At 43.9% G+C, this 13168-nt stretch overlaps 1 protein-coding gene and 1 long non-coding RNA gene across 3 annotated transcripts; both read right to left on the reverse strand.

The window, feature by feature from the left end:
• Nucleotides 1–1358: 1358 nt before the first annotated feature.
• Nucleotides 1359–6839, reverse strand: ostn (osteocrin). 2 transcript variants are annotated; one of them, XM_026192620.1, is made up of 5 exons: nt 6291–6839; nt 3396–3494; nt 2218–2447; nt 1995–2139; nt 1359–1921 (listed from the first exon to the last, which is right to left on the reverse strand). In XM_026192620.1, the coding sequence occupies exons 2-4, from the start codon at nt 3492–3494 to the stop codon at nt 2052–2054; spliced, it is 417 nt and encodes a 138-aa protein (XP_026048405.1). In that variant the 5' UTR covers nt 6291–6839; the 3' UTR covers nt 1359–1921; nt 1995–2051. The 2 variants fall into 2 exon arrangements, with proteins under 2 accessions (XP_026048405.1, XP_026048404.1); XM_026192619.1 differs by having other exon boundaries at nt 2218–2450.
• A 3242-nt stretch (nt 6840–10081) lies between these two features.
• LOC113036410 (uncharacterized) lies at nt 10082–12635 on the reverse strand. Its single transcript, XR_003274453.1, has 3 exons — nt 12453–12635; nt 12113–12254; nt 10082–12021 (listed from the first exon to the last, which is right to left on the reverse strand). It is a non-coding gene; the product is annotated as an uncharacterized LOC113036410 (long non-coding RNA).
• Between the last annotated feature and the right edge of the window lie 533 nt (nt 12636–13168).

Below are 13168 nucleotides of genomic sequence, written 5' to 3' on the forward strand. Positions count from 1 at the left end.
AGCCATTTGCCTACATTTAAAGACTAAATTGCTCTGTGGTATTAGCTTGTATTAGTAGTTAGCTTGTTTTCTTTCTTTCTTTTTTTTAATATATTTTGTAAACTGCCATGCTGACAGAGTTGGTTAAAGATGAACGTGTTGTGTAATCAGAGGATCATTTTGGAGTTTCTTGTCCAGAGTACATTCAAGTTCTCTGGTTTGGATTTGAGGGTGAAGTCTCGTCTGCGCCCTCCGTCTCTGAATGTGAAGGTGTTTGTATTTTGCTGATAGTCTGGTCCATTATCTCCCTTCTCTGCTCCCATAGCAGCTGTACAGAAGTCCTCGGTGGATGAGTTCACACAAGAAATGCCGGGACTCTGATTGATCCGGATCATTCGTGGATTGTGTGAACCAGCCGTTCTGTGTGCACTGTTCTGGATCACATGATCTTTTCTTAATAAAGACTCAACAAAAACTCACCTGGCTGTACGCATGTTTATTTCTGGGAGCATGGGGAGGGACTTACTGGTGGAGCCTCTAGTGGACATTAGTGGAACTGTAGCCTTTAGCACATGATCTAAAATCCTCAAGGGGTTGAAAAAGAGAAAAAATCAGTCACACTCAGAACTTCATTGTCATTTTCTTTTTATTAAGCACAGTTAAACTCAGGCAGGAAGAAGCACATCAGAACAGAATCAGTGAGCAGGACGGTTTCCACTGCAGCGCCACTCGGACGCTTAAACCTGTTTTTGGACTATTATTTTATTTTTTTCTCATTTCAAGTTTACAAACTTTAGATGTGTTACCGTCATAGATGGTATAAAACATGGACATAGTTTCCTGGTGAGGAAAATAAAGCTAATCCAGGAGAGTTAAACCTGCATTCTATCAAAAAGCCACCAGGTGGCGACTGCTGCAGTTGCAAAAAGACTTCCAGTGCTGTAGAAGCTTGACCTCTGTAAACACTTTGCTGCTGATGGACTCAGTCACTCATCTTGGGTCATATTGAACAGGAAGTCTGCTTTGCGACTAAGGTGTTGATGATGAAAATGCTAATCTCATGACTTTGAGATGACGTAACAGTAGCTTTGTCCACTGTTTACGGTCGCAGTAGAAATGTGCCGTTGCTGTGGAAACAGTCCTGCGGCACAACTCCGAGACAAATGTGCGAGGACGAAACTCGATTGGTGTTGGATGATTGCGAGGGCAGTCGAGGCAACAACGCCTCCAGTCAGGGTCCCAACAGCAGGAGGAGCCGGCGATGGTGCATTCAGGTGACACTCGGAAAACTGCAGCATTATTGTTTCCTAACACTAATCCTAATGAGGTTAAAATGTTCAAACTCTAACCTTTAATTTTTTTAATTATATATTAAATGCAAAGAATCAAAAAGATGAAAAAATTTATAAATGAAAAAACTCAAAACATCCAAATTATTCTTATTATAGTCGAAGTTGCTCGATTCTGATGATTTGATCTTTCTGAGATCAGGCTCTGATTTTATCCAAATACAAATTTTGAAGTTGTAACATATTTATTTCTTAATAAATCTGAAATCAAAGCTTCTCATTGGTGGAAACTAATAAGTATATTTAATCTCACACGTCAGGATATTTGTTGGTGCTGCTAATTCGAGATTTGCTCACATTACAGATTTCACCTTGATTAAATTCAGTATTTTAAAAAAGTTTTATTTACCTGTAAGTTTTACAGGTAAATAAAATGCTTGTTAAAACGAGTTGCCATGGAAGCAAATCGCAGGTGTTGTTGAAATCACTTCCTCTCTATGTGTGCCGACTTTACGGAGCTGCATTTGAACGCACCATCATTGAACAGTCATGCTTTGTGTTGGGCTGTCCAGGTGAAGTGAGGGTGTCAGGTTTGCTGTCCAGGTGAAGTGAGGGTGGGCGTGGTTCAGCAGGTGATTGGCGGTTTCATGCATCTGTAGAGATAAATGACCATTTTAGTGTTTTTACTGATACTTTTATGAAAATGAGTCACATGCAGTTCTGCACCTGTCCAGTGAGAGCGCTGTGGAGAAAGGGTGGGCTTTCAGACGGAGGGGATGTGGCCTACCCTCTGCCGTTTGGCAGACGACCCATCCCGATTCTGTCAATGGGCGGTGGATTGAGTCGTCGCCGTGGCGACTCCACCACCTTACTGCAGACAGAAGAACATGGAGGCGTTAGACTCATCCCTGCGTCTCAGGTGTTCTCAGGTATTCTCACAGGTGACTACCTCTGCTTGTCTGACCCTTGCTGCTTCGTTTCCATGGAGCTGATGGACAGGCGGTCCAGCGGGACGTTGTTGATGGGAAAGCTCCTCTTCCTCTTTGGCTCCATGACATCATTTTCCATCCTCATCAGGTGATCCGATTGGAGCAGTTTTGCTGTCAGCTCCTCCCCCACCTTCACACCTACAGGGCGGGACTGAGGGGCTGCATGAAATCTCAAAATGGGCTGGTCTACCTGCTGGATCAGATAAAGGCGTAACAAGTTTATCTACTGAAAATGAGGAGAGTATGAGAGGATGTGTGAAATTACCCGGGATAAGGCTTAGAGCTGAAGGTTTTGTACATGATATCCAAGGAAAGGAGTGTGAGTCTGATCCAGTGCTTCCTGTCCAGTTTTAAGGACTTCCTGTCCTTTAACACGTGAACCCGTATGCCTCCTGATTACTGGGAACTTTGGTCTGCTGATAAAAACGTAAATCAAGGGGATGCTGTGAAAAGCCTCCGACGCCGCCTACATCTTTATTTTCAATGAGGGAGTCTCCGTATGGAAAACACTGAACTGTGTTTTTGTATGTTACGCCTCCACACTGAAGCCTGTCTCTCATGCCACGGCCCCGGCAGCGAGCGGTGTCTCACTTCCTGTCCGCCTGCTGCCTCAGATGACTCCGACAGATCTCGTGTCATCCAGACTAAACAGAAAAACGTTTCGGCTTTCCCTCCCCGCCGCCTCACGCCATCTGATATCAGCACCGAGCCCTCGAGGGAGGAGCTGCTTGTTTTGGCTCTCGTGATGGTGTGACGGGATCCTGCCTAATAAAAGTACTTATAAAGTTTACCTGAAGTACATGATGTAAAAGTACTTCCTCACAGGTTACATTAAAGCGCACAGAATGGAAGTATTTGAAAGAAAGTAAATGTCCTTTTCCCACTGGTGAAACACGAACGTCTGGTCCTCACAAAGATAGAAAGACATGCACGCGTGTGAGTGGATCAGTGCGAACTATGAACTGTGATGACGTTTATGCATTACGGGGACATTAGAGCACTGTGAGGACTTTTTGTACAGGGCTGCTGAAAATGGGTTTTAGGAGTCAAATGAGAGGGCTTGTGTGTGTGTGTGTGTGTGTGTGTGTGTGTGTGTGTGTGTGTGTGTGTGTGTGTGTGTGTGTGTGCGCACACTGACCCGAGCAGGTTGCGGTTGGACTCTGAGGCCGTCGACGCTGCAGCGGAGCAGAGTGAAGGACAGGAGGCCGGGGAGCAGCAAACAGAAGCAGAACTGCATCTGAAACGATCAGTCAGGTAAACGTAATGCTTCAATGAACTGGCATAAAGGACCTCAAAAACACAGAGTAATTACATTACAGTTTTACCTTTTCTCTTCTGCATAAGCATGTAATGAGTGGCTAAGCAACTTATGGCAGCTCCTGATAAACATGGCATTTACGATAAGTTTCAGTCCGGTTTTCGTCGATTTCACTCCACGGAGACAGCTCTTCTTAGGGTCTCAAGCGATATCTTGATGAATAATGATGCAGGAAAGTGCTCTGTTCTACTCATGTTGGACCTCACATCAGCTTTCGACACAGCTGACCATCACATCCTCATTGAAAGGCTGAAAAATTGGGTTGGTGTATCTGGAACTGCCTTGGAGTGGTTCTCCTCTTATCTCCATCCATCTTCTGTATAGTTTTCATATTTATATCCTGTTAATAGCCTGTACATAGCTTGTACTCACTACAACCTGTACATACTTATAGTTATAGAATATTCACAACATACTTCATACCGTGTACATTATAACATACCATAATAGACCCATTTCTGTAATATACTCACATATCTATATTATTACTAATATATATTGTAATATATCTATATCACTAAAGCACTTCTGGATGGATGCAAACTGCATTTCGTTGCCCTGTACCTGTGCATGTGCAATGACAATAAAGTTGAATTCTATTCTATTCTATTCTATCACCGATCCTTTTCTGTGGCGGTCTCCGATTTTAGGTCATCCTCTACCTCCCTTACTTATGGTGTCCCTCAAGGGTCAGTTTTGGGGCCTTTATTGTTTTTAATATATCTTCTCCCCCTCCGGCATATAATGGGCTCTTCTGAGGACATTTCTTATCACTGTTATGCTGATGATATTCAGTTGTATGTTTCTTTTAAGCCCCAGGATTTATCTAAGCTTCAGCGTCTGAATGATTGCTTAGATTTGATCAAACGTTGGATGGCTGCAAATTTCCTCCAACTCAACGTGGGGAAAACCGAAGTCCTCGTACGCGCCCCTGATAGGTTTCTATCGCAGATAGTGAAAGCCCTTGGTCCTCTCTCACTTTATGTTAAATCCTCTATCAGGAATTTAGGTGTTGAAATCTCTGGTTCGGTCTTGTTTTTATCATTTAAGAAATGTGGCTAAGCTGAGGCCGATTTTATCTCGCTCTGAACTGGAGATTGCTATACATGCATTTATGTCGTCATGCTTGGATTATTGTAATTTGCTGTTTATGTGTCTAAGCAAAGGTTCTCTGGATCGTCTGCAGGTTGTGCAAAACGCTGCAGCGAGGCTTTTGACAAAATCCTGCAAGTACTCATATGTGACACCGTTGTTATCTCAGTTACACTGGCTTCCTGTTACATTTAGAGTCAATTTTAAGATCCTGGTCTTGACCTACAGAGCTGTGCACGGACTGGCACCTGCCTACATCTTTGATCTGCTACAGCCCGATGTCCCCAGCAGGTCTTTGAGGTCGTCTGATCAGGGCTTACTTGCTTTAAAAATACTAAGAGGAGGACTCAGGGTGACAGAGCTTTTGCCACTGTGGCCCCCAGACTGTGGACCTCTCCCCCAAACATTAAGAACTGTGGACTCAGTCGCTGTTTTTAAAAAGCAACTCAAAACTCACCTTTCTAAAACTGCTTTTGGTTAATTTTTTGCCTGTTTTATTTTCTCTTTTTAAATCTTTTTATGACTTGTAATCTTATGTGCAGCACTTTGTGATTCTGTCTTGAAAGGTGCTATATAAATAAAACATTTTTTATTTATTTATTTAAAACCAGCTCAGCTGCAGCGTTAACGTGATCGAAACATTCTCCTCCACATTTGAGCGTGAGTGATGTCATGGGCACGTGTCCATCTTTTGTTTACAGAGTGTGGTTTTTCACAAAGACGTTAATGACGGCTCTGTGACATCAGCAGAAAGAGCTCAGTCTGACAGTTTCAGGCCCCCCAAACCGGGTCTGACCTCTCAGAGGAACCGAAGCGTCCTCACAACAATGGTTTTAAATACACACACATGAGGAGGGGGGCACTTTTAGCTCGGCTGATGGCTGTAAGTGTATTGTCCAGCAACATCGGCTAATTTTAGCATTTTCCATCCCTGCAAATAAACGCCTTTTTGACCGTCACATGCACACTCACTGACACTCCTGTACACACACTCACACACAGTGTCCCCTGCAAGCAGACACGCAGAAACAAACACTTGTTGTCGTGTTGCGTCACTCACATACATTCCTGACGATGCACAAAGGTTTGTGCACGCTCCTGTTCACACCTGCTGCTGATGCTGAGGAGCTGCAGCTCTCTGATTCATGCACGTGTGAGGACAAACACACACACACACTCTTACACTGCAAATCCTTCCATTCACAAAAATCTGCTTGCAGCCCAGCAGCAGACTGAACATCAGCATCACATTTTTTAGACTTCCTCTGAGAAGAGAGTTCTCGTTCATCTCCAGGTCTTATTTTCAGTGCTAAATGCTGCTCGTGTGAAGATTTAAAGACATATTTCATTCATGTTCACCTGTCCAAGTCTCTGTTTTCTTAGCCAGAAATCATAAATGAGATCATGCACACACAAGGTTTTCAGTTTCACAGAAAGTTGGCAGAAAGAATCAAAGATGACAAAAAGAAGCAGCAAACAACTCACACACAGAAAACTGCGAGCAGAAAACTTCAACTCTGAAAGGAATTTAAATTTAAATAGAAAATGTTGGGAAGTGGCATTAATTTGCACCTGTGCACACCTGTGTCTCTCTCTCACACACACACACATGCATGTTTGTACCTTCAGTGTGGAGCTGATCTCTGCTGCGTTGCCTCGCTCTGTTTCTGTGTCTTCTTCTGGCTTCACACATCAAGTTTTATTGCAGCTGCCTGAGAATCTCCTATCCAATCAGCAGCCTCTGCTCCAGTGGCATCACTTCCTGTTCTTCTTTTCCACCATCATGTGTGTAAGATGTCATCATTAGGTCCATTACCTGTTAATGAAAGCTCCTGGGAGCAATCACGCCTCCCTCCGTCCTCCCCGCTCTCAGTTTCCTCCTGAAGGTCAGTTTTTAAAATAAACACATTCAGACTCGTCTCTGTTCTCCAACTGCACCATCCGTGTGCTCCGATCGCACTCCACACGAGACATCAGATCTCTCCCAGAGAAACATTAAATGTCTGCAACCTGAGTGGGTCTGCAGGTTCACCGAGACAGACTTTGGAAGTGCAAGAAACAGAAAGCAAACACGAGAATGGGCCGCCAATGAAACTGTGCATAAAGTTAACCACTGCTGCAAAACAATGGCAAAAAGAGACAAAACTCCCACCAAGACACACAAAGCGAAGTCAAAAGATGTAGCAAGGCAACAACAAAATGAGCACAAAGATGCAAACAAAGAGAAAATGACAACAAACGTCAAAGACATGAATAGTTACTAAATAACAATAAAAAGTAACAACAGAGATGCAAAAATAAGAAAAAAAGATACAAATAGTTTTGAAACCAAACAATTTGTAGTTCTTTTGCATCACAAATAACAACAAAGAAACACAAAGTGATACAAAAAACAACAAAACCCAAACTTCTGTCAGACTCTTTGATGAGTAACAGAAACAAGCTGCTGCCACACTGACTGATGCAGTTATGTTTACAGTATTAATAATAAAGAGAAGCCATCTTGGACAGGAAGTGGCTGCAGAAGTAGAGCCAATCACATTCCTCTGCTGGCGTGCAGTTTCGTGACAGGAGTATCGTGTCAAAGTTAGGATGAGGTCATACGGCGACATGTTTTTCTGTCCTGCCGTGAACTCGAAGTTGATCCCCATCTTCTTTGTGTTTCTGTTGCTATGGCGACAGGGCTCTCTCCCACTTATCCTCTCGGGATCGTACGACCTCCGTTCCACCCATCCGTCCGTTCGGGATGGAGAATTTGGTCATTGAGAAAACACACCTGGGTTAATAACGGTAATGACACTCCAGCTAATATGCTAATAATAAGCCCACCATCCCCCAACCAATCACCCTTTAATTAGTCCACGGCCTTCTCTGCTCGAGGTGATGTCATCTTAGCACTCGTTTTTTTCTTCCTGTTGCCCTTTCAGCAGCACACACAAGTCTAAATACAGGAGCCTGTAAGTCTGCAGTGCTGTGAATAACTGAGCCCACAGAACCTGCTTAAGCACCAATAACCTGAAATAAAAGTAAAGTGTGGCTCTATGTGTCTGTTGCATTATGGTTGAGGACTTCTGGTCCATTCGTCTTCACAGTGTTGCTTCAGTTCATTGACATGTGCAGCATTTATCCATGCATAGCTCTCTGAGCTCTGCAGCGCTTTTCTTTTTCAGCCGTTCTGTTGGAGATCTGTTGCTGTGCTTGGATCATTGTCCTGTTCATGGTCAGAGCTTTAGCTGTGGGACAGACAGGCTCACACTGGTATACAGAGGAGTTCATGGTCCACTTAGGGACTGTGAGGTGCCTGAAATGTTGGTTTTGTGCTTTATGGATTTACAAAAGAGGCATTACAAAAGAGGCTCTATCTCTAACCGTGCCGTCATGAACTTTAACCTTTAACATGCTAACTGAGACCTGTATAGTACGAGATGGAGCTTTTGGGTTTGGTAGGGTGACTTTGCTGAGACCACTGGTGGGAAGATTGTGGAATTGTGTTATCACACCTAAATCCACCCGAGGTGGTTTTAATTCCTATAGAAGCAGTGAAGGTGTTCTTAGTTTTCCACAGGACTGCACAGAGTCCCATCTTCTGTGGCGGTTCTGTGAAGTCAAACCAGGTCCAATACCAAACTGGATCTGAACGAGCAGATGCTGTAACCAATTTTATTTTCTTTAAATTATTGAATGAAAAACAAATAGTTACAAAATTGTGTTATGAGCCAGTTAAAACAAAAGTTAACTATGATTTTCTAGCAATGACGTTATGGTTAGCCAAGCTAGCCGACTAACCTTAATGTTTTCTGTTTCCGTCTAAGCCTGTGAGAGATTTAGTTTCTGTCCTCATGTGCAGTTTGTCTTGGAGTCTGTGTTGTGCTGGGAGAACAGCGTCTGGTGTTTAGTGGTGTTATGGCCCTTTAACACAGGCAGTAGCATACGCTGTGCTAACTGCTAGCTTCATTGTTTGTGTGATTTTTTTATCGCCCACTAATAAGACACAACCCCTGTCTAAACTACACACTTTGCCTACCTAAATACAAGAAGCTACTTTACTGTCTAAACAAACCTGGCATGCTCAAGTTTGTCTAAACATGTTTGCTACATGCCTGAAAAGGCCTTTAGCATCCAACTCTATTTCTACGCTAAAGTTAGCTAGCATTTCTTGGAGTGTTTCAAGTGTGACTCCATCACAGTGGATCTGTGTCGCAGTTATTTTACTGATTTTGTGGTGTGATGTCCGAGTGCTGGTTATTTGAATGCTCATATAACTTATTGTCGGTTGAGCTGCTGTTCTTGTACGTTACGTGGAAACAGTTAGGCGCTGTCAGCTGATTCACTTGGCTGAACAGGAATCAGGAGCGGTTAAACTAACAGGAACATTTAAAGGTGAGAAATAAGTGACGCTTCAGGTGAGTCATTGTTTGCCCTTTTTGGACCGTTCATCAGTAACGTCACCCTGGCAACAGAGACAACACAGTTACCTGCAGCAAGGGTCAGGGAGCGGGCTTGTGGAGCCAACATGGCTGACGAAACGCCTGGGCAAAGCAGCATCATGCCAAGAATTCAGTTGTCACAAATGTAATTAAAAAGGTTATTAGCAAATCAGGTCAGCTGACGTATTCAAAGCCTGACTCGCGATGGTGACGCCGCATCAAAGCTTCAGAGCCTGCAGCGGCTCTGAAGCTCTTTCGTTTGTTCACAATCAGCTGTTGAAATCTGTCCATCAAAGCAGCAGCCTGACAATGTCCACTAGAGTCCGTCCCCATACACACCCATGTAAAAAATATTTAAAATGTTCAAACTTTACAGCAGAAATTACCTGAGTAAACACACACTTATTGTGTTTTTTTTTTAAATAACTCAGCCATGTGGAGTCTTAAAGGTAGAAGATGGATGCTGAACAACACAAGGACCTCCAAAAAGTTGATTCTGTTCATCTGGACGTAGCGTTTTGTGGGAGAAACGTTTTGTCACTCATCCAAGTGACTTCTTCAGTCTCAGCTGACCGCAGGTTTCAATCTCATAAACAGAACATTTGCATAATGACTGAAACCAGCCCACTGGAGGAACAATGGGCTGGGAGGTCAGTTCCTTAATCTTAATTATGCAAATTCTCATGACCATTGATCAACAACCACTGACCAAAACCATCAAAGCCCACAACAACGTTTCTTACACTCAATTACTGCTTTGTATGAGTAGCTTTGTATGATTCACAAATCAAAATAATCATTACTTTATAGAATCATATACCAGTCCTCTCAGTTCATCCTCTGTCTCAAATGAGCAGTTTTAGCTCGTCTTTAAGGTAATGCTCTTCTGATTGGATGCCCCTCATAAACTAAAAGCTTGGTGGGTGGAGCTTCAGTGCCCACCGGCCATATTAGGGATGTGACCTCTATATGACATCAGCGATAAACTGACTGTTTACAGCCGTCTGAGCTCTTTATTAGAAACTTTGGCCATGTGGAACATGAGCAGGAGATGTTTATAACAGGAAACAAGGAGAAGCAGAACAGGCCCATGGTCACATGTCTGATGAACCTTTGCAGGTTTAAGTGTTTCGACTGCTGATGTGGTGGTGTAGCTAAGAGCAGCTCCTGGATTGGTAAACTCCTGTGATGAGAGTTTTGTGTGTCTTTGTTTTGGTGTCTGACTACCTTCAGACCTCCCGATAACCTTCAGAGCAGATCCACACAGAGCCGCGGCTCAGCTTTCACTGTGAGAGCTGACTGAGTAAACAGTGAGATCCAGGAAAGCCGGAGGCGTGAGACCGAGGACGGCAGGGAATATCCAGGGGGAATCCTACCGGCTTGATTTGGCCCAGAGAAGCTTCACTCACAAGATCTGAGTCATCCGATCCATGAATCATCAGCTGGAGCTTTACGCCGTTACCGCAGAGTCAGCAGGACGGCGGACCGACGGGACAGAAAATCCTGCAGGGAGACAAATGAGCAACACTTTCTTTTCCGCTCCGAGAACTCTAATCTCCTTTAAGGGGACAGTTGGCGAAGCACAGACTCAGCTCTGCTTTTTTATGGAGGGAAGTGAGAGCAGCCACCGGTGCCTGAATAACAGCTGAAGGTTGCAGGATATTTACCAAGCTTGGGCTAAAGACGGGAGGACTCGGCACAGAGCTGGGAAACACAAAAGTTCAAGTACAAAAACGAGTCTAAGTTTCAAAAGCTGAAGAGCTCAGCAGACGTGTCTCAAACAGCAGTCCAAAAACAAAACAGTGCTTAGCCAGTGAACAAACCCGGATAATCTTAAAATGAGCAAAATTCACAAAATGAATAGAACAGAAGGCCTTTGTTAATGTACAGGTGAACGATGCAATGTGAAGCATCTCTCGGAGCGGTGCAGACATCATGAATCCATATGAATGGAAATAAGAGTTAACATGAGTTAAAATACACGCACATGTATCTCGTAGTCTCTAGTAGTACTGCAGTGTTTAGAGTTTGGACCAAAGTTTTTCTGTCGTCTGAAGGTTTCGGTACGAGAGCTCTCAGAGAGACTTTCCTGTGTTCGCAGAGCGAGGGTCGTTTTTATACAGCAAGCCTGTTTAACCAGATGAGTCGCCCCCTGCTGGCTGTTAAAAGAAGGCACCTTTGTGTTAGCTTCACTTTGGCATCTTTTATACTGTCTCTGTTTGCAAAGAAGAAAACATTGTTCACATTATTGCAATAAAGAAGTTACAGGCACCTCTGAATAACTGAGTCCAGTCTTGATTGAAAGGAAGTTTCAAAATAAAAGTCACGCTGATGTTGAAGCAAGGGACAACGCAGGCGTGTCAAAAGCTGCAGTTCCTCTAATGTCCACTTGAGGCTCCGGCAGTGAGTCTGTCCTCATTAAAACTTTACAGCAGGAATAATCACGTTTACGGCCTGGTACAAAAACAGCCACGGTCTCGCTGTGTATTAAGTTTGATAACTAGGGGGCGTGGCTATGTCCACCTTTAATGATCAAGTGAGCAGTGAGTTATTTTTATACAGCTGGACTTCTTTTTGAAGCACAGAAGCCATGAAAATAAAGTAAAAAAATAAAGTAAAGTGCACAGTAGCAGCTGCGGCGATGTTAACCTGCACTCGTGAGAAAAAACTTAAAATAAACACGAGGCCGGTGGGGAAGTTTGTCTGAGGCCAGGCAAGCCGAGAATCTGATCCGCTGACAGAGGTTTGTTGCTGTTTGACGGACGACAGGTCTCAGGTTTGATTCCTGCTAACGACCGTGCATGTCTCCTCGGACGGCCCTTTGTTACCTGATGCGGCCAACAGACGGAAACAAACACAGTGACGTCTCAGCAGACAGAGGAGCGCTTGTTTTGTGCGTCTGTGGCAACGACAGCTGCAGGGACGAGCTGGTGGAAAAGAACAAATTAATTTAACACACAGCCAGTGGGCGGGTGTGGTGGGGTGGGGGTGGTGTTCCCAGTTTCCAGTATCTCTGACCTGCTGGAGCTCCCTCACACTCCCGTTGAAAGTGTTCCAGTCATGACTTTGCGGTTGTGACCTGGACTCGACCCGTCCCACACAGCAGACCTGCGAAAGCCATCAGCTGCTCTCGGTCTCACCGACAGCAACACGGCTGCGACTAAAGGGACGAAACCACCAAGCGGATGGTTACAGCTCCCCACAGAGCCCACACATAAACTCTCTCTTATTTACACAGTGTTCACGCTTCCTTACGGCCTTAATGACAACTCACTAATAATTCTGACTATGATTAATGTGCCTAAAAGACAACATCGGCTCATATATCAGAATATCGGCTCTGATCCTTCGGACTCACCAAGCTGTTGGTGTTTAACTTTAAATCTTTAATTTAATTTGTGTCCCGTTTATTATTTTAGGTTTTGATCTTCCTGTTCAGCTCCAACTCGCCGGACCACCACGCTCCCAAGGCATGCTGGGAAAGCAGCAGAGGTCTGTTTTCTTTGTGCTGATTGGCTGGCTGCTTGCCTTTGTTTTTATACCGACTAATGAGCCAATCACACGGCTCACTGACACACGCGGGGTGACAAGCGTGATGAGAAGCAGCTGGTGAAGAAGCAGTACCTCAAGTGTGTGCCTGTCCTCCAGGTGGCGCCAGAGGAGGCGCTCGGGGTCGTTCATCGTGTCCTTCAGGACTGAAGAAGATGCTGTGAATTACTTTTATTGTCATCTGTCGTTTATCTTTGCTTTCTACATCATTGTGGAGCCCTTAGTGCACAGTGAGGATTAAATGATGTAAGATGGTTCATTTTTTGGTTGTTTTTTGTGATTTCTCAACTGTTTATTATAATTTTTTGTCTCTTTGTCATGTTTTTGGTTCTTTTATGTCTCTGTGGGATTTGATTGGCTGATGCTGCATCAGTTTGTTTTCATTTTCTGCCCTTTGGACCATTTTCTATGTGTTTGCAGATATTTTAAACCACTTTGTGGCGATTTTGATGCTGCTTTTGGTTGTTTTGTGTGTTTGTTTGTGTTTGTGGGTATTTTGTGTCAGTTTGTGCACACTGAAGCTGA

The sequence above is a fragment of the Astatotilapia calliptera genome, chromosome 14 (genome assembly GCF_900246225.1).
Source record: "Astatotilapia calliptera chromosome 14, fAstCal1.2, whole genome shotgun sequence".
Taxonomy (NCBI): Eukaryota; Metazoa; Chordata; class Actinopteri; order Cichliformes; family Cichlidae; genus Astatotilapia; species Astatotilapia calliptera.